Source organism: Gorilla gorilla, chromosome 15 (genome assembly GCF_029281585.2).
Source record: "Gorilla gorilla gorilla isolate KB3781 chromosome 15, NHGRI_mGorGor1-v2.1_pri, whole genome shotgun sequence".
In the NCBI taxonomy this organism is placed as follows: domain Eukaryota; kingdom Metazoa; phylum Chordata; class Mammalia; order Primates; family Hominidae; genus Gorilla; species Gorilla gorilla.
This window is the reverse complement of record NC_073239.2, coordinates 37,081,867-37,104,625: the sequence shown is the minus strand read 5'-3', so window position 1 is coordinate 37,104,625 and position 22,759 is coordinate 37,081,867. Positions and strand designations below refer to the sequence as shown.

Sequence of the window (22,759 nt, the reverse complement as noted above, 5' to 3'; positions counted from 1 at the left end):
ATTTTACCTTAAAGGATAAGTACCAAGCTACCCCTGGAATTATCCCAGAGATAAATACCTTAGCTTGGTATTTATCCTTCAGCTTCTGCTACTTCAAGGAGCATGATTGAGATAAAACCAGTGAGAATCTTCTTCAGATACAGACTGAGGCATGGAAAATGGATGGCATATACAAACAAATCAATGACAAATTACAAATTAATCAATCCGAAGTAAGTAAAATAAGTGGGTTCTGTTATGCAACAGGTCTAATTGCTTCAGAGCCTGCAGGTCCAAAGGTCAACTTCCTAGCAAGAACTAAATTTAACACAACTCAAACAGCAGCAGCCTAGGGAATCCCAGGGCTCATTAAGCTAAATAGTGTTGTAAGAACCACAGAAACCTCAGATACAGCTAGAGTCCTAGGGATAGGAGATATTTCCAGTTCATACAGTCAGCCCTCAACTAGGGCTTGGCTTATAAGGAAGCAGTTAAGACATGTGCTGGGCAGCTGCGATGGTCATCTGAGGATTGCCCATTTTGCTGGCCTGAGGCTGAAGAGAGGGTTGGTAGGATGAATGGCAGGATAAAACCTTCCTTCCTTGAAACCACATAGCTTCTGACAAGCAAAGATGTAGGTTTCTCAGATATGTTTATTCAAAACTCCCCTCCACTTCCTGCTCCTCTGTTTGATGCTATTTTTATGTTTACTGTTGTCCTCACTCTTTTTCTCTATATACTCTGGCATTGATAATTTTTAAATTTAAGAGATCATTTGAGTTTTTTGTTTTAAATTTACTCTTAGAAACATTCACAGAACAGTGAAATTCCTATAGCATCAAGGAATTCTAGGGCTAGTGGCATCTTAGAAGACAGTTGCAATATTTGGATAAGATAGGCCCAAATTCACATAATGGAAGGCATGGGTTTCATGGCAATATTGTCTTAAGACTACCTAATTCTGCTATAGTCCCTTCTAGATTCTGTTTTCCATTTCTTTAATTATTAAAGTTTCTTTTTACTAAAATCCTCTTTATGTTCCACAGGTACAATATAGAATGCGATGTTTCAAACAAGGCCCAAGAAGTTTAGAGCAGAAAGATTGTTTCTTTCTTAATAGAGAATACCACTGTAGGTACCATTTTCAACTAATGGTATGTCCACTTCTTGGTTTTCAGGAGAAATTTTAAAATGCATCAAATGCGTCTAAAAGGAATTCATATGCAATTGAAACTCCAGCTAGCCAATCATTTTCTATTGTTGAGGTAGTCAAATTTCCTCCTCTAATAATGCATTTAGCTCCACACAGACCAAAATAAATACAAGACAAACATAATAGCAAAATATGGTATACTGTTATGCTTAAAACACACACATGCACAAGTACCAGGAGAAAAATTTTACTCCTTTTCTTCATATTTTCCTCATAAACATCTCTGGTTCCCTGTTTAGAAAGAAGAGAGACCAGCTGCTTAGCTGTACACAAGTAGCCTTTGATTATTTAAGGTGTTTTAGTTTGTCCTCTTCTCTCCAAGCAGGAGGACCCTTCCATAAAGACTTTCATTTCGCATTAAGCATTCTCAATTTTTTTGGCTCATTTTGTGTACTTAAAAATATTTTTATTGACTTTTTCACATTCTTAGGTTATTTTTAGGATATGAAACATGAAATGCTTGATAAGGTCTCATCTTACTGCTAATGGGATAATGAAGCTGGTGTTTTTGAATGTGGCTTTCCAAGCTCTGCAGGGCTTTGGCAAGGGAAATTATGTTGCGACTGGGGTTAGTTTTGGGGTGTAGACATTCCTTCATGTTGATGGGTGTATTGTTCTTTTCATTCTTCACAGAACAGTCACAGGCTTAATTTCTTATTGTGATCAGACTTCAGAAACACAGAAGCTGGGAGATGACTCTACCAAATGTGGAAATGTCACCAAACCTAAAAGGGAGCTTTCTATATTGTTTAGTATTATGTTTCATATTGTCTGAAGACTGCAAATTCATTGTCATTAAAAAAAAATCCAAGAATAACCAGAATCCAGCCCTCACCTTGATTAAAACTCAAATAACTGACATACAGGGCTGCCTATTTTTATCTTATGTGATTGTGAAGATTTTTATATCATTATTAATCAAAATCTTATCAGAGTAATCACCTAGGAACTGTCCAGAATATTTATAGTACTGAAATTTCCTAATATTAAATCTTACTTTAAACAAGTAGGCAATAAACTAAGGCTTATAAACAGTTTGTAGTGATTTCGGTTATAACATATTTTACATATTCTTCCCTTATTTAATCGATCCTTCTGATTTATTTAATTTTAATATTGTCTGTTTTAGTATAATCTTTTCTTTCTCAACATATGTTCGGTGGAAAAAACAAGTGTATCATACACCCTTGGTATCCTATGCCTTCACATTAGGAAATAATCACTTTGTTTCTCAGCCGTATTCTGAGACTAAATTATAACAGTGTGTAGGATTATGTGTTCCCATTGTTTTCTGGCTTCTAGAAACCTTTTTTAATTAAAAAAATAACTTTGGTTTCTCTTTCTCAGACTTTTCCAGTTTTCCCAAGATTATTTTAAAAATTAGATCCATAATTTTAATGAGACTTGACCCCTGTTAATTATACATTTTAGATAACTGAAAAGAACATCAAAATGATATTTTCTTATGGAAATTTACAATCCTTGGTGCATCCAAAAAAGATTAGAGAATTTTCAATATAGCAGAGCTCAAGTAAGGCTGTACATATAGCAGCAAATCGTTCCCTAACTTGTATTTCTTTCTTTGTTTTATTTTCCAATTGACTCTAGAAAGTGAGGTGATTCCTTCTATCAGTTATGAGATTATAGATTTAGATACACCTGTGCACTCGGCTGTGTAGGCAGATGAAGAGGATGGTCACAATCATGGTGTGACAGAGGCATCCAAAGGTGGCTTGAGTCCCAAATCTCTCTCTCACTGGCTTATCTTGGAATAACATCCTAGAGAAAGTTTTCTTGTCATTAGGGGTTTTCATTTTTAGAATTTAAGTACTTTTCTGCATTGTCTATGTAAATACCTGATATCTAGTATGAAGGATTTTATTGGATAACATTCTCTGAATGACTTGATAGAACCAAGTGCAACATGGATTACAAAGCTTGGGACACAAAATAAAATTTTGTCTTATTTCATATTTTGTCTATTGCTGGTTCTAGATAAAAAAAATTCTAGACAGGCATCTACTAATTTTTAACTACTTCAATGGAAGAAATGTATCAATGTTCTCTGATTTTCTGTTTGTAATCCAAGGTACTGTCATCAAATGTTGGGGATGAATATGAGTGTAGAGCAGGGGAAAATGGATCTAACAGTATCTTAGCAAATCTTCTTTATTTTCTTATGTATCTATGGTTGTTGAAAAGTCCAGAAGCAACACAACTCTGGTTTCTCTTATTACTCTGTCCTGTAAAGGGTCATGGTGGGCTTTTGTGCATGCCTCCGTGATATGGGTCATGGCTCTTGGTCTCTTCTCTTGGTGATTAGTGTCTTTTAATCATTGTCCTACTCATCCCGAGTCTGATGCTTCCCTAAATCTTAAAGATTGAGACTATTGCTTCTTACCTCATTTTTACAAACTTCCCAATTTCTGTGACCTGGGATAGTAAAGACAAAAAATATGAGCTCTGTTTCAATCCTTCCTAAATGTTTTGTTTCCTAATATATTTATTCATAGTAACTACTAACCTTTGTACAACATAGCAATTTGTTGTTTACAAAACATTCTTCCTTCGATTTGATAAATTATTGAGCTTCTGCTATGCGGTAAGTATTGTGTTGTGGATACAAAGATGAGTAAGATATTTCCTCATCTTGAGAGATCTAGTTTTTTTTTTATGGTGCACATAGGCATTACATTTGAATCTCAAAACAATCTTGGGAGATATTATTAACTGTGCATTAAATTGAATAACAAAGGAATACAATTCAGAGAGATTTATTTTCTTGCCTGAGAGTACTCCATTGATAATGGTGGAGCTAGGCATTCAATCTAGATACTCCATTCCAGAACTTTTGTCCTTAGAGGACATTATTCTGTCTATTAAAAGAAATGGAAAGATTAGCACTTATCACCTAATGTCCACGTCATTGTGTTTCTTTCTTGTTTATTGTGAATGCAATTTAAAAGCACTACAGGAATAAAGAGTTGGAAGAAATGAACAAAATTCCTCATTCTATCAATATGAGTGTACTGCCTATACTACCTGATAAAACTTGCTAAAAAATTTTTATGTAATTTATATATTATATACTATATATATATAGTGTACATATATATATCTACCTTAAATCTCCCTTGTTCTGATTTAATTCTTCTTTCTCTAGGTCACTTGATATTCTTGGCTTGATGAAAAAAGAACAAGATTCTAATGTGACAGAATTTGTTCTTCTGGGCCTATCATCTTCTTGGGAGCTGCAGCTATTTCTCTTCTTACTATTTTTGTTTTTTTACATTGCTATTGTCCTGGGAAACCTCTTGATAGTGGTAACAGTGCAAGCCCATGCTCACCTGCTCCAATCTCCTATGTATTATTTTTTAGGTCATCTCTCTTTCATTGACCTATGCCTGAGCTGTGTTACTGTGCCAAAGATGTTAGGGGATTTCCTACAGCAGGGCAAGAGCATCTCTTTTTCAGGATGCCTGGCCCAGATCTACTTCCTCCACTTTCTAGGAGCCAGTGAGATGTTTCTGCTGACAGTCATGGCCTATGACAGATATGTTGCCATCTGTAACCCTTTGCGCTACCTTACAGTCATGAACCCCCAGCTATGCCTTTGGTTGGTTCTTGCCTGCTGGTGTGGGGGTTTTATCCACTCTATCATGCAGGTCATACTAGTCATCCAGCTGCCTTTCTGTGGGCCCAATGAACTGGACAACTTCTACTGTGATGTCCCACAAGTCATCAAGCTGGCCTGCATGGACACCTATGTGGTAGAGGTGCTGGTGATAGCCAACAGTGGTCTGCTGTCTCTTGTCTGCTTCTTGGTCTTACTATTCTCTTATGCTATCATCCTGATCACCCTGAGAACACACTTCTGCCAGGGCCAGAACAAGGTCCTCTCTACCTGTGCTTCTCACCTGACAGTGGTCAGCCTGATCTTCGTGCCATGCGTATTCATCTATTTGAGGCCTTTCTGCAGCTTCTCTGTGGATAAGATATTCTCCTTGTTTTACACAGTGATTACACCTATGTTGAACCCCCTCATCTACACACTCAGAAATACTGATATGAAGACAGCTATGAAGAAGCTGAGGATAAAACCATGTGGCATTCCATTGCCTTGTTAAGGAATGAGCAGAAGAGGTGATTTGAAAAACACACTCTTTCTTGGAAGACTCTTAACTCATCTTGTACATGGGTAAAAACCATTTTGATGACTTTGGTATAAAAGAGGAGATAGCATAAAGATTATAATGGATCACTCTTGATTACAATTTAAAAGCATAGGTGGCACTCTAGAAAGCCACCTATGCCTTTTGACCGTAATCAAGAGAACTCAGAAACTCAGTAGAATTTACTGGCCACAAACAATAACAAGCATTAATTGAAAGATCAACTTTCTATCTTTATGTCTCTAAGTGCTGTTCATTTATTCAATTTTTTTTCCACTTTTTAATCTATTCAAATGAAAGAAGATATATCTCTTTTTGTGTTCAGTTCCTCCAGCATTTAATGATTCCTAGTGTTAGGCAGTTCCTTCTGATGTCTCATCAGATACTTTTCTGAAGTAGTGTGAATTTCTTTGTTCTGTTATAACAAAGCCTGAGAACAGTAACAACCACCTATGTAGTAGTATTTACCTCAGAACTGTGTTCCACAGTGTCCCAAGTTTTAGAAATGTAGTCAGGCATCACTCTAATGAACATATGCTCTTAACAAAGTTTATGCGTGAGAGAAAGGAAGTCCAGGAGTGCAGGGGTGATGGAAGCTGTTAGTATTCTGTTGTAGAGGCTTCTCAAGAAGAGGTACCCAGTTTCACACTGAGTTTTTCTTTGATTGGAATTACAGTGGGGGTGAATAGATAAGCTGGCTCTTCAACTGACCATAATGTTTAAGAGTTTTAACCTCTAAAGGAACAGAGGAAGAAATGAACTGTGGTTGAAAGCACTCATTTTTGAGATGTTCACAGTTATTACCTCTGAGTCTCAAACATGCTTTGAGGAATAAATGTACTTAACTTCCTTTTTGAGAATGAACTGAGAGTTAAGTGACTTGCCCATGACCACTTAGAAAAAATGCAATCAATCAAGAAAGCTCTTTGTAATCCCAGCACTTTGGGAGGCCAGGGCAGGCAGATCATCTGAAGTCAGGAGTTTGAGACCAGCTTGACCAATATGGAGAAACCCCATCTCTACTAAAAATACAAAATTAGCCAGGTGTGGTGGTGCATGCCTGTAATCCCAGCTACTCAGGAAGGCTGAGGCAGGAGAATCACTTGAACCCAGGAGGCAGAGGTTGCAGTGAGCTGAGATCGCACCACTGCACTCCAGCCTGGGCAACAAGAGCAAAACTCGGTCTCAAAGCAAAAAAAAAAAAAAAAAAAAAAAAAAAGAAAGCTAATAATTATATAATTAAGTTAATATTTTATTTCTCCTCAGAAAGAGTATTTATCCCAGTTATACAGATTGCTTCTTTCTTTCTTTTTCTTTCTTTCTTTCTCTCTCTTTCTTTTTTCTCTCTTTTTCTCTTTTTCTTTCTCTTTCTTTCTTTCTCTCTCTTTCTCTTTCTTTCTTAGAGTATTTTATCCTAATTATACAGATTGCATCTTTCTTTCTTTCTTTCTTTCTTTCTCTCTCTCTTTCTTTCTTCTTTCTTTTTTCTCTTTTTCTTTCTCTCTCTTTCACTCTTTCTTTCTTCTTTTTTTTTTTTTGAGACAGAGTCTCACTCTTGTCTCCCAGGCTGGAGTGCAGTGGCACAATCTTGGCTCACTGCAACCTCCGCCTCCTAGGTTCAAGTCATCCTCTTTCCTCAGCCTCCCAAGTAGCTGGGATTTCAGGTGCTGGCCACCATGCCTGGCTAATTTTTGTATTTTTAGTAAAGACGGGGTTTCTCCATGTTGGCCAGACTGGTCTTGAACTCCTGACCTCAGGTGATCTGCCTGCCTCAGCCTCTCAAAGTGCTGGGATTACAGGCATGAGCCACGACACCCGGCCAGATTACTTAATTTCTATAATACCTATATAGGAGCTTCAGAGCTGGAAGATCCCTAAAAAGGTTAACTTAAGCATTTATATTTAAGATTATCCATCTCTGACATAGGATCCTTGCAATATTTTATGGCTATGAAAATGTCTTCATTCTATTTACTATATAATAAGATAATGACAAACTTTTACAATGTTTTTTATATTTTGTCACTTTATCTCCTAATGAATTGCCATAGAGAGGCTTTTATGATTACTTAGCTGAAAAATATACCTGTGAAAAAAATGTCTGAAACTCCATCTAATACTAAGATATACTGGAAAATTGCAAAAACCCTGGTCATGTAAGAGCTTTCTTGATATAGGGACAAAAAATGTATTTTTATTTTTGTGTTGGGAGTTAATGACTTTATATTTAAGAAGCCATATATATGTATGTGTATATGTATATATTGCTACAGAAGGACTCCTCACAGACTAGGAACTAGGCTGCCATTTGGGAGATTTCTAAATAGTGTGGGTGAGGGTGAGAATGGCATAACTGGAACATCATGTTCTTCTCTTTAGCTTCACTCTACTCAACATTTTCAGGGTTTTTTGCATGCGATGAGTATCCTGAATAGCAGTATGATATCCCAAAGATAATATTTTGAATATCCTGAAGTGTAGGAAACTGCCCAAGAGTACTGCGTGAGTTACAGAAAGATTTGAGTGGTGCTAGGGATTACCAGGCATGTTTCAAGAACATAGAGCTCCAGGCTTTCTCTTGGTATAAGCCGGCTGCAACATCCCTTTTTTCTGATGTTCTCTTTCATAGCAAAATGTATAATCTTGGCAAATCACTTTAAATGTCCAGTTGATAGCTGGAATTGGTAGCGTTATTTTAAGAAAAGCAAGAGCTTTTTGTATTCCCTTTTGCATTTTCAAGTTTCTGTTTGTTTCCAGGAATGAAGCCTACTTGATCGTGGTGAATTAACTTATTGATGTGCCGCTGAATTTGATTTGCTGGTATTGTGTTGAGGATTTTTGCATCTGTGTTCATCAGGATATTGGCCTGATGTTTTCTTTCTTTGTTTTGTCTCTGCCAGATTTTGGTATTAGGCTGATGCTACCTTCATAGAATGAGTTAGGGAGGAGTCCTTCCTTTTTTATTTTTTTGGGAATAGTTTCAGTAGGATTGGTACCATTTCTTCTTTATATGTCTGGTAGAATTCAACTGTGAATCCCTCTGGTCCTGGGCTTTTTTTGGTTAGTAGAGTTTTTTTTTTTTAATTACTGATTCAATTTCAGAGCTTGATATTGACTTATTAAGGATTACAATCTCTTCCTAATTCAATCTTAGGAGATTGTGTTGTTCCAGGAATTTATCAGTTTCTTCCAGATTTTCTAATTTGTGTGCATAGAGTTGTTCATAGTATTCTCTGAGGATCTTTCGTATTTCTGTGGGATCAGTTGTAATGTCATTTTTGTCCTTTTTGACTGTACTCATTTGGATTTTTTTTTATTATTTTTTAATCTAACTAGCAGTCTAACCATCTTATTTTTTCAAAAGACTAACTCTTGGTTTCATTGACCTTTTGTAAAGATTTTTGCACCTCAATTTCATTAAGTTGTTCTCTAATTTTTGTTATTTCTTTTCTTCTGCTAGCTCTGGAGTTGGTTTGTCCTTTGTTTTCTAATTCCCTGAGGTGCAAAGTGCAGGAAGATGAAGCTAGACCCTTGCTTTTCAGCATATAAGAAAATTAACAGGATAGATTAAAGATTTAAATATAAGACCAAAACCTATGAAAATCCTAGACCAAAATCTAGGAGATATTTTTCTTGACATTGGCCTTGGGAAAAAAAAAATTAGCTAAGTCCCCCAAAGAAATTGCAACAAAACCAAAAATTGACAAGTGGGACCTAGGTAAACGAAAGTGCTTCTGTACAGAAAAAGAAACGATCAAGAGGGAAAACAGACAACTTACCGAATGGGAGAAAATATTTGCAAACTATGCATCTGACAAAGGTCTAATATCCCAAATGTAAATAGAACTTAAATAATACAACAGACAAAAAACAAATAGCCCTGTTAATAATGGGAAAAGGACATGAATAGATCCTTCTGAATAAAAAGACATACAAGCAGCCAACAAACATATGAAAAAATGCTTATCATCACTAATCATCAGAGAAATTCATACCAAAACCACAATGAGATACCATCTCATGCCAATCATAGTGGCTACTATGAAAAAGTCCAAAAACAACAGATGCTGGTTAGCCTGTAGAAAAAAAGGGAGTGCTTGTACAGAGTTGTTGGGAATGTAAATTAGTTCAGCCCCTGTGGGCAGAACTTTGGAGACTTCTCAAATCACTTAGAACAAAGCTACTACTTGATCCAGCAATCCTATTTCTCTCTCTCTCTCACTGTGTATATATATATGTGTGTGTATATATATATGTGTGTATATATATATATGTGTGTATATATATGTGTATATATATGTGTGTGTATATATATGTGTATATATATATTTTATGTATATACAATAGATTATGCCAAATAGATTATGCCAAAAAGACCAAAAAGACACATACACTTGTATGTTCTTCTCAGCACTATTCAGCAAAGACAGAATCAACCTAGGTGCCCATAAATGGTAGACTAGATAAAGAAAATATGGTTTATACTATCAGATACTATGCAACCAAAAAAAAGAATGAAATCATGTCTTTTGCAGCAACATGAACGAAGCTTCAGGCAATAATCCTAAGCAAATTAATGCAAGAACAGAAACCAAAATACTACATGTTCTCACTTACCAGTGGGAGCTAAACATTAAGCACACATGGACATGTACATGGGAACAATAGACACTGCGGACTACAAGAGGTGTGAGGAAGGGTGGGGGGGATGGGTTGGGAAACTACCTGTTGGGTACTATACTTACTACCTTGGTGCAATAAACCGATGTAGCAAACCTGCACATGTACCCTCCGTATCTAAAATAAAAGTTGAAATTAAAAAAAGAATGAAAGGGAACGAATAAAGCTGATGTTTATAGGCCCTCCCAAAATTTCTGGCTTATAACATGCTTTCAAAGATTTTATAAAATCATTTTTAAATTCAATAATTTTTAAAATTTGGAATGGTTATAGATTTACAGAAATGTTGAATATCACAGAATATAATTATACCTTATGCTATTTTCCTTATTGTTATATTACTATGGTACATTTGTCAAACAAACTAATATTGATGCATTATTACTAACTACATTGCAACTTTAATTCAGATTTCATTAGTTCTTCCTTAATGAAATGGCTTACTCAAGTTGTCTATTTTTTTCATGGCAGCTATTTAATTTATTGCCATTATGTTCTTTATGTTCCCAAAAAGCTCTTTGTAATTACTCTGTAAATAAATACTTGAAAATACCTGATGAGCTTCCATTACTTAGAGGAAATGGTGAAATCTATAACATAAATAAAGTGCAGTTCTAGTTTTTATCTCTTTAAGTGAACATTGACTCCCCCCACTCTGTTCACATCTGTGCATGGTTTCTTATTTATTTATCTGACATGTAAAACTTTTATATATTTGTCATGTACAACATGATGTTTTGAAATAAATGTCTACATAGTAAAATGGCTCAGTTGAGTTGATTAGCATATACATCCTAACCCTACCAGTCTCTCCCTCTTATTTCATCAAACCTGTACTTTCTTGTTTGCATGTTCTATCCTACCTCAGATTCTGGTACACATATGAGATTCTGTAGGGGTGTAGGGTCTGCATGGTGATAAGAAAATCTAGGATAATGACTAAGATTTCTCATACTACAACACCACTCTACACCTTAGGCCTTGTTCTAGTAGAAAAACTTGTTCTAAGATCAATTATCAATACTAATTCCAATTTCTGCCCAGTCCTGTTCCACTGTTTGAACCTCTGAACCATGTGCAGCTTCCTCATATTTCTATGTCTCTGAACATGCTGCTACTTCTGCTGGAATTACTGACCAACTTTTCACTTTCAATACTCTAATTAAAAGTCTTATTTTCAGCCAGCTTTCAGCATGGTTTTACAAGAAGTTATTTAGTAGAGACTACACTTGCACTTTCTCTGCCTAATCATATTCTCCAGCTGCTTACCCAATCACTTGTCCAGCATTTCCCTCAAGGTTTTGATGATGCATAAAGATTGCTGAGAGTTTCTTCCCTTTGGCAGCCAGGAATGTAGAAATCTTTTGCATACCAAGGTTAGAAGCTATGGCATGGTTGTAATCTCATAAAATACTATCTTTCTGAGGGAGAGAGGGAGAGAGAGAGAGAGAAAGAAGAGACAGAAAACAAACTCACGACCGCTTTTTAGGTTGTACAAGAGGAAATGTGGCATGTATATAAAAGAAGTATCATTATATAAATCTCAGTCTTTTAGTGTGCGTATCTTGGTATCAATCACATTTTTATTTCAAAGGCTTTTCTGATCCAAGATCTTGGATTGTTCAAATCCATGCTGTGGGACCACACTCCAGAAAAAGTCCGGGGTAAGCTTTCCGTCTAGAATGATACCTTAACCACCAGTGAAAGAGGCAAGGTCAATTTTCATTGATTCAAATTATATTCAAAAGTAAATTATTTACTTCTGTAAATTCTTCACCTGCTTTACAACATCTGTTCTAGTAATTAATTTAAGAAATAGTATATTACAATTTAAAGAGTGTATCAATATAATTTCAATTGGAATTTACTCCTAGGCTTACTAGGTTTACCACCATCAGTAAACTTATATAATTTAATTCCCTCTCTGTACCTTATTTGTTTCCCAATGGTTAGATGAGTGTGAAAAAATCAAACAGTCTTTAAAATCCTTTACACATAGATAAGTATAGGACTTAACATAAATTATGCTTCAGTCTAAGATGATTTAGGGAGGTCATTTAAAACTGCTGCTCTAAAATAAATGGTTTTATGTCAGGTATTGGGTCACACTCCTCTTTTTATATTCACAGTGCAGTACCAGACACAGATAATATGTTTAGTAAATATTAAGTGAAAGGATAAATTAATATTGGTACTTATGAAATATAAATCAAATAGATGATACCTTAAGCAATCTATACATTGTGCTATGCTAACTCATTTGCAGATTTTTTTCAATATTTTTTCCTTATCTTTCAGCTCCACAAGACTAGTAATTGTTTTCTCAATTGGAGCCAATTAGAGGAACAGGATAGGATTAATCAGTAATAAAATAATGTCAGGTAACAAGAGACATAAAAACATGAACATGTGTGACAATGTCTTTATGAAGGATATTGAAGTCAAGAACACTATTGCATGAAAAGTTTTCCATGAGATAGAACTTGCTGTGAGGAAGGAGATCCAGAATAGTATATGGCTGCCCTTTGTAAATCCCTCACGAGAGGAACTAAGACAATCTCTTTCCCAGAAGATTCCAAGAGTTGCATTCTTTGAAATTGTTCTATTGGAAATAATTTATGTAGGCTCATGGAGTTAAACAAAGGAGGAAACATTTTTCTTTAACTACACAAATCCTATATCAACTAATATGTATTCTTTAGCATTGTCTTAGAGAGATCAAGTTTAACCTAAGAACCTGGGTAGACCAGTAGAAACAATCCACCCCACAGAGGCTCTGGTTCATAGAGTTCAGATGTCTGATACTGGTGTTCCTGAAATTCTACCACAAAAATGATCAAGAGTTAGTTTGGCAGATTGTTTATTGCCTTTTTGTCCATTATCTAATTTGAGTCTTACCATGGGTAGCATTATCTCACAGGGGAGGTTAATAGATGTTAGAAAAATTATTTTAATGTTACACAGCCTGAAGAGGCAGAGCTGTGAGTTGTTCTATCTTTAAATCCTGTGCTGTTTCTCCCAGCAAAGATAGCAAAAAGATCCTGGGTCCTAGACTTTGATTAATTTGATGAACTCCTCAGGAGGAGTCTAGATAAAGTTGAGTTGTCACCACTCAGGGTGAATAGAGCAGCTACCCAAACATCTTTGGGCATCCATGCTTGAACTCTTTAATACGTCTATGCAAGGACATAGAATGTATTCTGTTGCTGCTCCAGTCAAAGGAGTATATTTGAGAGGGTAGGTGTGAGCAGTAGATACAGTCTAAGATTTGGACAAGCATGAGCATGCATATAGGTGAGAATCAGGAGATTAACACAGTAAGGAGGTTAGTGTTCTAAGATGACTCCTATCCAGGCTTCTGTCTCTCCTTCCAATCAACATTTTCTCTGATAGCTAAGATGGATAATGACAATTATATATTCACTTAAAGTATGTTATGCACATAAGTGCTTTATATGTAATACATATTTAATATGTATAACACTCTATATAAATGTACTATTCTTATCCACATTTTACACTTGAGAAAACTGAGGCAAAGGGAAGTGAAGTAACTTGCCTAAAGTCATAAAGTTAGCAAATGGTGAAGCCGAAATTTGAACGTAGACAAGTTGGGGTTCCAGGCATCTTCTTTTTCACAACTTCTCTCCCCCACCTTCCATCGCAGCTACTCTCCTCCTGTGACTGGATCTTTCTTTATGGCACCCCAATTAATTCAATTGCTAACTTTTAAGCTTAACACACAAGACTCTGTAATCTAGACTTGCTTCTTTTCAGCCTCATCTCCTGACACTTTCCTATGTGGGTTCTGTGCTGAATCATATTCAACTTGCTGGCACTCCCCAAAGTGGATGGTGTAATGATTTTTACCTTCACATATTCTATTTGCCAGGCCTGGAAACTTCTTCCTGCCCTGTCTATTCTTTTGTGCCCACACCCTGCAATCCTAATCATCATCAGGTTAACTCTAACTCATCTATCAGAATTCCACTCAGTGACAACGTTTGAAAAGGCAGTCCTGTCTCTCCTGGGCCTCCTTCCTGAGCCCTTTCACAGAGAACTGTCACAGTTTACATGTGGACCTCCTCCACTTGATTGACAATACTTGCCAAATCAAATAATGACTGAATTAATGATCAGTATCACATCACTTGTTATTACATCCCCACTGTAAATTTAATTGGAGAAAAGTCGGCACAAACTCTATGCTGTGATGATCTTGCCAGTTGCAGCTATAGTCTTTGTCTCTAAATAGTGTATATAATTAAAAAAAAACTTTTCATGATTAGAAGAAAAGGAGTCTTTTGATTATTGTAGAAGGTTTAAGGCTTTCAAATGAGAAAGATATTTGGTGGCTTTGATGCCATCAGACCCAGGATATGCATAGTAGTTAGGAAAATAGATCCTGAAGACCCATTGTGTAGGTTCAAACACCAACTCCGCCAATCACTAGATCTATAACCTTGGGCAAGTTACTTACTCTTTCTGTGCTTCAGTTTCCTCATTTCTGAAGTGGTAATAGTAGTGATAGACTACTTTATAAGATCATTATGGGAGTTAAATGAGCTATATGTAAAACATCTAGAATCAAACTTGGTGTATAGTAAGTACAATATAAGTGTTTTCTGCTTACCTAAACATTTTTTCAGCCCTTATGATTTTGTCAACTGGTGATGACTGAGCACAATTTGGCTTTGCTGGTATAGGGCACAGACTATTAAAAGATTTTAGGAATGTGAAACATATTCTCCAATTGAAGGACTTTGCACGATAAGAAAGCAATTGTTTAAATTCAGTTCTTTTTGTGGTGGCAGGTGCCTGTAATCCCAGCTACTTGGGAGGCTGAGGCAGGAGAATCACTTGAACCCAGGGGGCGAAGATTGCAGTGGGCCGAGATCGCACCGTTGCACTCCAACCTGGGCGACAGAGTGAGACTTCCTCTCCAAAAAATAATATTAATAAAAAAATAAAATAAATAATAAATTCAGTTCTTTTTATGGGAAATTATCTATCTATCTATCTACCTGATCTTTCTATCTACTTATGATTTATTTAAGGATATGTAAGTTATGTGTGTTCTGGAAAAAGAATACCACAATTATACCAGTCCTTTCAGTGAAAATTATATTGGGCAATTTGCCTCTTTAATCTTTAGTGCTCTGCTCAGTAAAATGGAGATAATAAAAATTATGATATTGTTGTGAGGATGGAATTAAGTAACATATGCAGAGTTTAGCACACGATTCTGCACATGGTAAAATACTCAGTAAATGTTAACTACTATTAATGATATTTCTTTAATGGATATTGGCACATATTATAGCTATTATCTCAGAAATAAAATTGTACATATTTTTAATATTTTCTAGTAGTTACATTATATAGCTTTTATATAATAATTAAATGCACCAAATTTCAAATTGTGCTTACTAGAGAGATTCCACTTGATAGATTCAGATTAAAAGGAAACACCTCATAAATTCAAAACATGTTCTATAGATCTCATTTGAATTCTGAAACAGCTTTGTGAGGTAAAAAATTTTATCATTCATCTTCTATAGGTGAGAAAACTGAGATCCAGGGAAGATAAACAGATTTACCCAAAGTTATAAAGCTGATGAGGGCACTCAAACTTACACCACTCAGCTTCTGGTCAGTGTTCTTTCTGCTATCCATGCAGAAAAGAGGTATTCTGAGTAATGACGGAAAATAGCTAGTAATTTTCATATTTCAGAAAAGCCATTTTTATTTCAAGAAACTTCAGATCTTGTCTAATATTCATCTCCTTTAATAATTTTTTCCTGATTATTTTTATCCATTATTTTTCTCTGTATGATGCAAGCATTCCTATTACAGTTTATAAAATGGCTTCAGACACTTATTTTTAAACTATCATTTATAAAATTATCTGTATGATAAATTTCATTCCTAATTTTTCCTGTGATCACAAGGACAGAGAGTTATCTGGGTCTTTTTCAAGGCAAAAGGATTGAGGATGACAGGGACCTGCAAAGGGATTGAGGATGACAGGGACCTGCAAAGGGATTGAGGATGACAGGGAACTCAATAACTTTTAAATGTTTCAACTCTTCAGAGCAACATAGAAAAAAGTATTTCTCTGTATAAGTTGATCACTTCTCATGTATTCCTTATTGGCAAGCAAAATGGAATTTTCAACCAGCAGGTCCAGGCTTATGATTCAAATTTCCTCAATGTTGATTTATAAGCACTAAAAATGACTTGATTTTTAATTGAATTGAGACTTTTAATCTAATTGAGAAATTGGAAACTGAGTCTTCCTCTCTTGATTAAATAAAATGTTACTTTTCTATAAGTGAGTAGTATATATTATATTTGAAGGATTCTGAAATTTTATACATCAGATCTTATACTCTGACTTCATGCTTTTATTTACAGCCTCAAAAAGTTAAGTAATTAAATAAACAAAGTTTTCACTCCAAAGTAAATTTCTGACAAGAGAAGTTGGAGGTGGGGGGAGAGAGAGCACTGATCAGGGAAAAACGTTAAAATCAATAAAAAAGACTCAGATTCTCTAGATTCTTGTATGGAAAAAAGGAACTATAAGACTAATCATGAAATAAATTCAAATGTGAGTCAATAATGTGGAAATCAAGCTAATGACAAGAAAAATATTCATGAACTATGTTCAAGAAATATGAAGAACTTTCTCTACCATATTTAACATCATGTAGGTATTTTCACAAGACTCTTACTGATAGGCTTTATCATGCTTATAATGGTTTATAACACGTGTTTATTTTTGCAGAGGACCAGAGTCACTCCACCAGTCCTGCCTGGGGACCCATGAAAGTGGCCAACAGTGTCACTGAGTTTATATTCCTGGGACTTTCCCAAGATTCTGGAATGCAATGTATGTTCTTTGTCTTATTTCTCCTCTTCTACGTCATGATCATGGTGGGAAATTTGCTCATTTTTCTTATGGTCTTTTCTGACCCCCGACTACACACACCCATGTATTTCTTCCTCAGTAACCTGTCTTTTGTGGACATTGCCTATTCCTCGGCCACAGCACCCAAGACGATTGCAGACTTTGTTTCTGAGAAAAAGACTATTTCCTACTGGGGCTGTATAACTCAGATGTTTACCTTCCACTTTTTGGTTGTGCTGAGATTTTTGTTTTGACTGTCATGGCTTTTGATCGCTACGCTGCTATCTGCCAACCCCTCCGTTACACTGTCATCATGAGTGCTAATGCTTGTACTGTGCTGGCATCACTGTCCTGGTTGGGGGCCCTGGGTCATTCCTTTGTTCAGACCCTCCTGACCTTCCAGCTGCCCTTCTGTAATGCTCAGGTTATAGACCATTACTTTTGTGATGTCCACCCAGTCCTAAAACTTGCCTGTGCTGATACAACTCTGGAAATATATTGGAAGTTGCCAACAGTGGTCTCATCTCCCTGGGTTGTTTCCTCATTCTTTTGGCCTCCTACACAGTCATTCTGCTTAGTCTTCAAAAACAGTCTGCAGAGAGCCGACGCAAAGCTCTCTCTACCTGTGGATCTCATCTGACTGTAGTAACTTTCTTCTTTGTTCTGTGTATCTTTATTTATCTCTGTCCATCCACTACTTTCCCTTGGATAAAGCTGTGTCTGTGTTCTATACCACCATCACCCCAATGTTGAACCCACTCATCTATACTCTGAGGAATGAGGATGTAAAGAATGCCATGAGGTGGCTATGGAGTAGCAAGATCTCCTTGAAGGAAAAACAGAGGGGATAGTTTGTCAGAATTGCAAAATCAGAGAATTAGTGGATACCTTCAATGATCCCTAATTTATTAATAATTTTAAAAATAGTTCCTAAAAATGCAGCTTTTATATTTTGTCTAACAGGAAATAATTTGAGGCTATTTTAGACAGGCTAAACTTAAACCTTTCCATACTTGGCAAGGTTTATTCTCTCTTACTTCTAGAGTAAAAGAGTTAACAGTCCTACTCAATATCTCATTTAACCTCATTAGATCCCTTCTATTCACATCAAACTCTCTTAAGCTACCATTCAATAATTTAGAGTTGGGTTATAAGAGAAAGATATCCCTGATCATATCTTCTTACCATATCATGTCTCTTCAAAAAAGAAGCCTAATTTACCAGAAGCTGCACCTTGTTCCCTCCTTCTTTCCTTCCTTCTTTTGTTTTCTTTTTTTTCCTTCTCTAGTCTTTTCCTATAAATATTGCAAAATCTAGTCAGGGAAACAGATTTGCAGGGAGACAATTATAATACAATACAACAAATGCAGACATAGAAATATATACTTCCTACAATGAAGGGGGTTAGTATAAGTCAACAAATTGCTGAAAGGATGGTTTCTGTGCAGGAAAAAAAAAATAGAACTTTACATATTTTGAAGTGGACAGCAATTTCTTTAAAGACCCTCTTGGAGAATTTGAATACTCTTCTACTCATTACTGTAATAATATCTTTACTGAAAGAAATCTTACTTTTTTGACAATAAAAACACAGACTAGATTAAAGCAACTAAAATGAGTTGATATTTGTACCACTGAAATGACTAAGGAGATGTAATTCTATTATAAATTTTTAGTTGAACTTGTCTTCAGTTCCTTAAAACAACAAAATGGAATAAGCACATTTTCTTTTTGTGGTATTCTTAGTAAAGTTGAAAAATAGGTAAGTATTCTCGGTATTCTGGAAAAGGCATTTTTCTTCTGAGAAATTTTCTTAGATCTTGTCTCATGACTCATATTGTTCAAGAATTCTGCCCTGATTATTTTTATTCAACATTTATTTTCTATATGCCTTAAGCAATCCTGTATGCAATTTATAAAATATCACTTACCTTTTTCTCTTTTTTAGTGGATTTTTATCTGAAATCTACAAGTTATGAAAAATATAAGTGATGTATATTCTCTTCTACTCTTCATATATGGAATAGAGGGGCTTGCACAGTAGGTACTTGTCAAAATCTGTTGATTGTAACTCCAATTTCTATTTTTTTCCTTAGTAATGGGGACCTGACATTATTTATGGTGGCCCAACTAAAATATTGCATTGACTTGCCTCAGGCTCTTTTAAACTTCAATTCAATAATTTAGGATGACCTTATAAGAAAAAGATATTCCTTTTGAAGCCCAGTGGACAATCTGATGTTAATAGTAGTTGGTTGGTGGGACTATTGAAAAGTCTTTAAAATGGTATGTCTACTCCAGCCCTCTCATACATGATAACCATTAACATTTTGATGATTAAAATTTCCTTATAGTTATTGCATGTCCTTACAGTTATTTTCATATTACTTGCCCTTTGCAAAAGGGTCATTCTATCCTTTTCTTAACTCCTGATTTTTTAAGATAAACAACAAACACACAAATTATATTAAAAATGATAGACTACATTAGGTTTCCTTTTCCCTCCTAAGAGCAAAGTATTAACAATAACAATAACACTTGCAGTAAGAAAAAAATGGCTGAGACCCACAGGAATAAAGAAACAAGACAGGAGTTAGATGCAGAGAAGAGATTTCAACAAAAGTTTGGAAAAGGTAAGACGAAAAAGTAGTAACTGATTTGGCAGGGTCTGGAAGCCTAAGTCTAAATTACCAACAAGAGGAATAGTGAGGAAAAGGGGAGAGATTCGCTTCCTGGAATCCCTGCGATGATTGGGATGCAGGATGCCAGGTCAGGGGGAGGTGAGGTTCAGGGCTGCTAATGAAGATTAAGAGAAAGGAACAGTTCAATCTTCTATCCTCTCTTTCTGCTCCCAGATGCTAACGGTAGCATATGAGTCACAGACAGAATATTGGCACCTTTGTTTAAGGAACTGAATGTTAATGTCACAGCTGCCTTCGGAGATTACAAATGAAATGGTTACCTTTCTACTGGAACCCTGACCAGAAGCCTGCCAATTAGTAAGCTGGCTTAAGAGATCAATCTAAAATTTACATAAGGCTTTTGAAAGAAAGAGAAAAGTAAGGCTTTAAAAAAACCAAAAGGAAACTGGTGGAATTAGAGGTAATTCAGGGGGAAAAAAAAAAAACTGTAAAAAACTGTGTCTTCTCATCAATGAAAGAAAATATTTGTAATCTTTAAGAATATGATGCATTGAAAAAATATAGAAAAATTATTTTTGGAAGGTAAATAAAATCAAAAAGAACAATAAACAAAATTAAAACAAATCTGCACAGCATTAAAAGAAATAAAACAAGTAGTCAAAGAAGGCATAAAACTACAGTCTCTATGAAAGATAAAAACAAGAAACACAAGGAATCAAGTTAGGGGCAAACCATTCAACTCACACATATTCCAGGAGGACAAATTAAACAGAAGGATGGATTTAAAAGAAACAATGAAAATAAATTTCTTAGAACAGAAAAGCTTAATTTTCTTGATATCAAAGATTTACTGAATGCCCAGCACAAGATTTAAAAAAAATCACAAGGCACGTTATTATGAAATTTTATCACCTTAACGATTGAAAATATTGTAAAATTATTAAGAAAAAACCACATAGCTCACAAATGAACAGAAATTCAAATGGCATGAGTATGCTCTGTAGCAAACTCATCCTTAGAACACAGTGGAAAAGTTTCTCACGCTGATTTTCAGCCTAGAATTCTATACCGAACAAATCTATCAGGAAGATAGAATAAAGCATGTTTAATCTTGCAAACATTTATAAAGTTTACTTCATAAGTACTCTTTTTTTTTTGAAAGTGTGGGATAATGTATCCCAGCAAAACAAGAGGAAGAAATGAGATCAATAAATTAATATATGCAATGCAGGGTGGCTAAAGCCACTTAAAAAAAATCTCAATCTCTTTTTTCTTTCTTCATGTGAGTCAGGTAATGTGTATATGTCATAAGGTTTGAGGGAGGTACATCTCACACAGGAGTGCAAAAACTCAGTCATCACGCTTATGAACCACAAAGGGATCAAAAGGCACTTTTAAGATGACAGATGTACAGTAGGCATAGGAGACAACAGAAATGGATGAAAGCAGAAGATGGAAGCCCTCCAGGTTCATAAAACAGAAAGGAAAGGGTGAAAATTTATATTGTCTAATATATTGAAGCATCTTAGTTGTAAAGGTACAGCCAATAGGATGAAACAAGTTGATGCACTCAAGGAAGGATACATTTATAGAAAATTATATCATTTAGAGTTCCAACAGGAAGTTAATGACACGCTTATTATAAGATAATTTGATAAAGATTTATTTAAAGAGATGCTGTCTATGAGTTTATAGGTATAGAGTACCACAGAGGCCAGTGCTATAATCGGGTAAGATGCGGTGGAGCTGTTTACACCATTGTGCCTGAAGGGACTGAGAGAGGGAGGAAATACAGAAACCCCAAAAAGATATTTATGATAGCCATTTGAAAGGAGGAATGACCTTCAGTGGGAGGTCAACCAGCATGTGGCCACATGGTCTAGCTTATTCTCCTTCATTCCCCTTTTCCAGTTTTATTGAAGTATAATTGACAAATAAGAATCATACATATTTAAGTGTGCAACTTGATGTTTTGAAATATGTATACACTGTGAAATGGTCATCACATTTAAGATAATTAACATATCCATTACCTCACAGGGTTATGTTTTTGTGTGTGTGGTGTGAACCCTTAAGATCTACTCCCTTAGTACATTTCAGTTGTCCAATACAGTATTGCATTGTAATACAGACACCATGTTGTGCATTAACTCTCCAGAACTCATTCATTTTTGCATAACTGAAACTTTGTAACCTTTAGTCTATATCTCCTCATTTCTTCCTTTCCTTTCCATTCCTGGCAGCCACCGTTCTACCTTCAGTTTGAGTATTTTAGATTCCACATATAAGTGAGATCATGCAGTATTTGTCCTTCTGTATCATGCTTTTTAAAGGCTGAATAATACTCCATTGCATATATATACTACAATTTTTTTCAGGCTTTATTGAGGTATGATTTACAAATAAAATTTGCATATATTTAGGGTATATGCATACTTATGAAATGATTACCACAACCAAGCTAATTAACATATTCATCATGTTACATCATTACCATTTGTGTATAATGTGTGTATGTGTGTGTTAACACTTGAGATCTACTTTCTTAGCAAATTTGAAGCTACTGTACATTTGGTCTCCAGTACTTACTCATCTTGTAGCTGAAGGTTTGTACCCTTTGACCAACATCTTCTTTTTCCTGGCATTTGTCAGCCTCTGCTAACCACCACTCTACTGTCCATTGCTATGAGTTTGATTTTTTTAAATATTCCACCTGTATGGGATATCGTGTAGTATTTGTTGTTATGTGTCTGGCTTATTGCACTTAGCATAATGTCCTCCAGGTTTATCCATGTTGTGGCAAATGGCAGTATTTCCTTCTTTTTAAGGCCGAATAATCCATTGTGTGTGTTTGTACCATATTTAAAAAATCTATGCAGCTGTAGACGAACACTTAAGTTGTTTCTATATCTTGACTAGTGTTACAATGCTGCAGTGAATTTGAGAGTGCAGATATCTCTTTAAGATAGTGGGTTTATTCCTTTTGTATACATACCTAGAAGTGGGATTGCTGTATTATATGAGAGGTTTATTTATTAATTTTTTTGAGGAGCCTACATACTGCCTTCAATAATGGTTGCACTAATTTATATCTCTACCAAAGGTTTACAAGGATTTTGTATTAGTCCATTCTCACACTGCTAATAAAGACATATCTGAGACT

General features: G+C 35.4%; 2 protein-coding genes, 1 long non-coding RNA gene and 1 other non-coding gene across 5 annotated transcripts in view; 3 read left to right on the top strand and 1 right to left on the bottom strand.

Moving 5' to 3' along the window:
* OR4M1 (olfactory receptor family 4 subfamily M member 1) overlaps positions 1-22,759 on the top strand; it is a 61,506-nt gene that overhangs the window by 16,994 nt on the left and 21,753 nt on the right. The window lies entirely within an intron of this gene.
* OR4Q3 (olfactory receptor family 4 subfamily Q member 3) lies at positions 513-6,421 on the top strand. The gene is made up of 2 exons (XM_019009339.3): positions 513-613; positions 4,356-6,421. Coding segments are annotated over exons 1-2 (966 nt in total). The 5' UTR covers positions 513-611; the 3' UTR covers positions 5,320-6,421.
* Positions 16,861-19,581, top strand: LOC134757179 (uncharacterized). Its single transcript, XR_010130876.1, has 3 exons — positions 16,861-16,936; positions 18,903-18,998; positions 19,499-19,581. It is a non-coding gene; the product is annotated as an uncharacterized lncRNA (long non-coding RNA).
* On the bottom strand, positions 20,878-20,978 carry LOC115930730 (small nucleolar RNA U13). The gene has a single exon (XR_004067341.1). It is a non-coding gene; the product is annotated as a small nucleolar RNA U13 (small nucleolar RNA).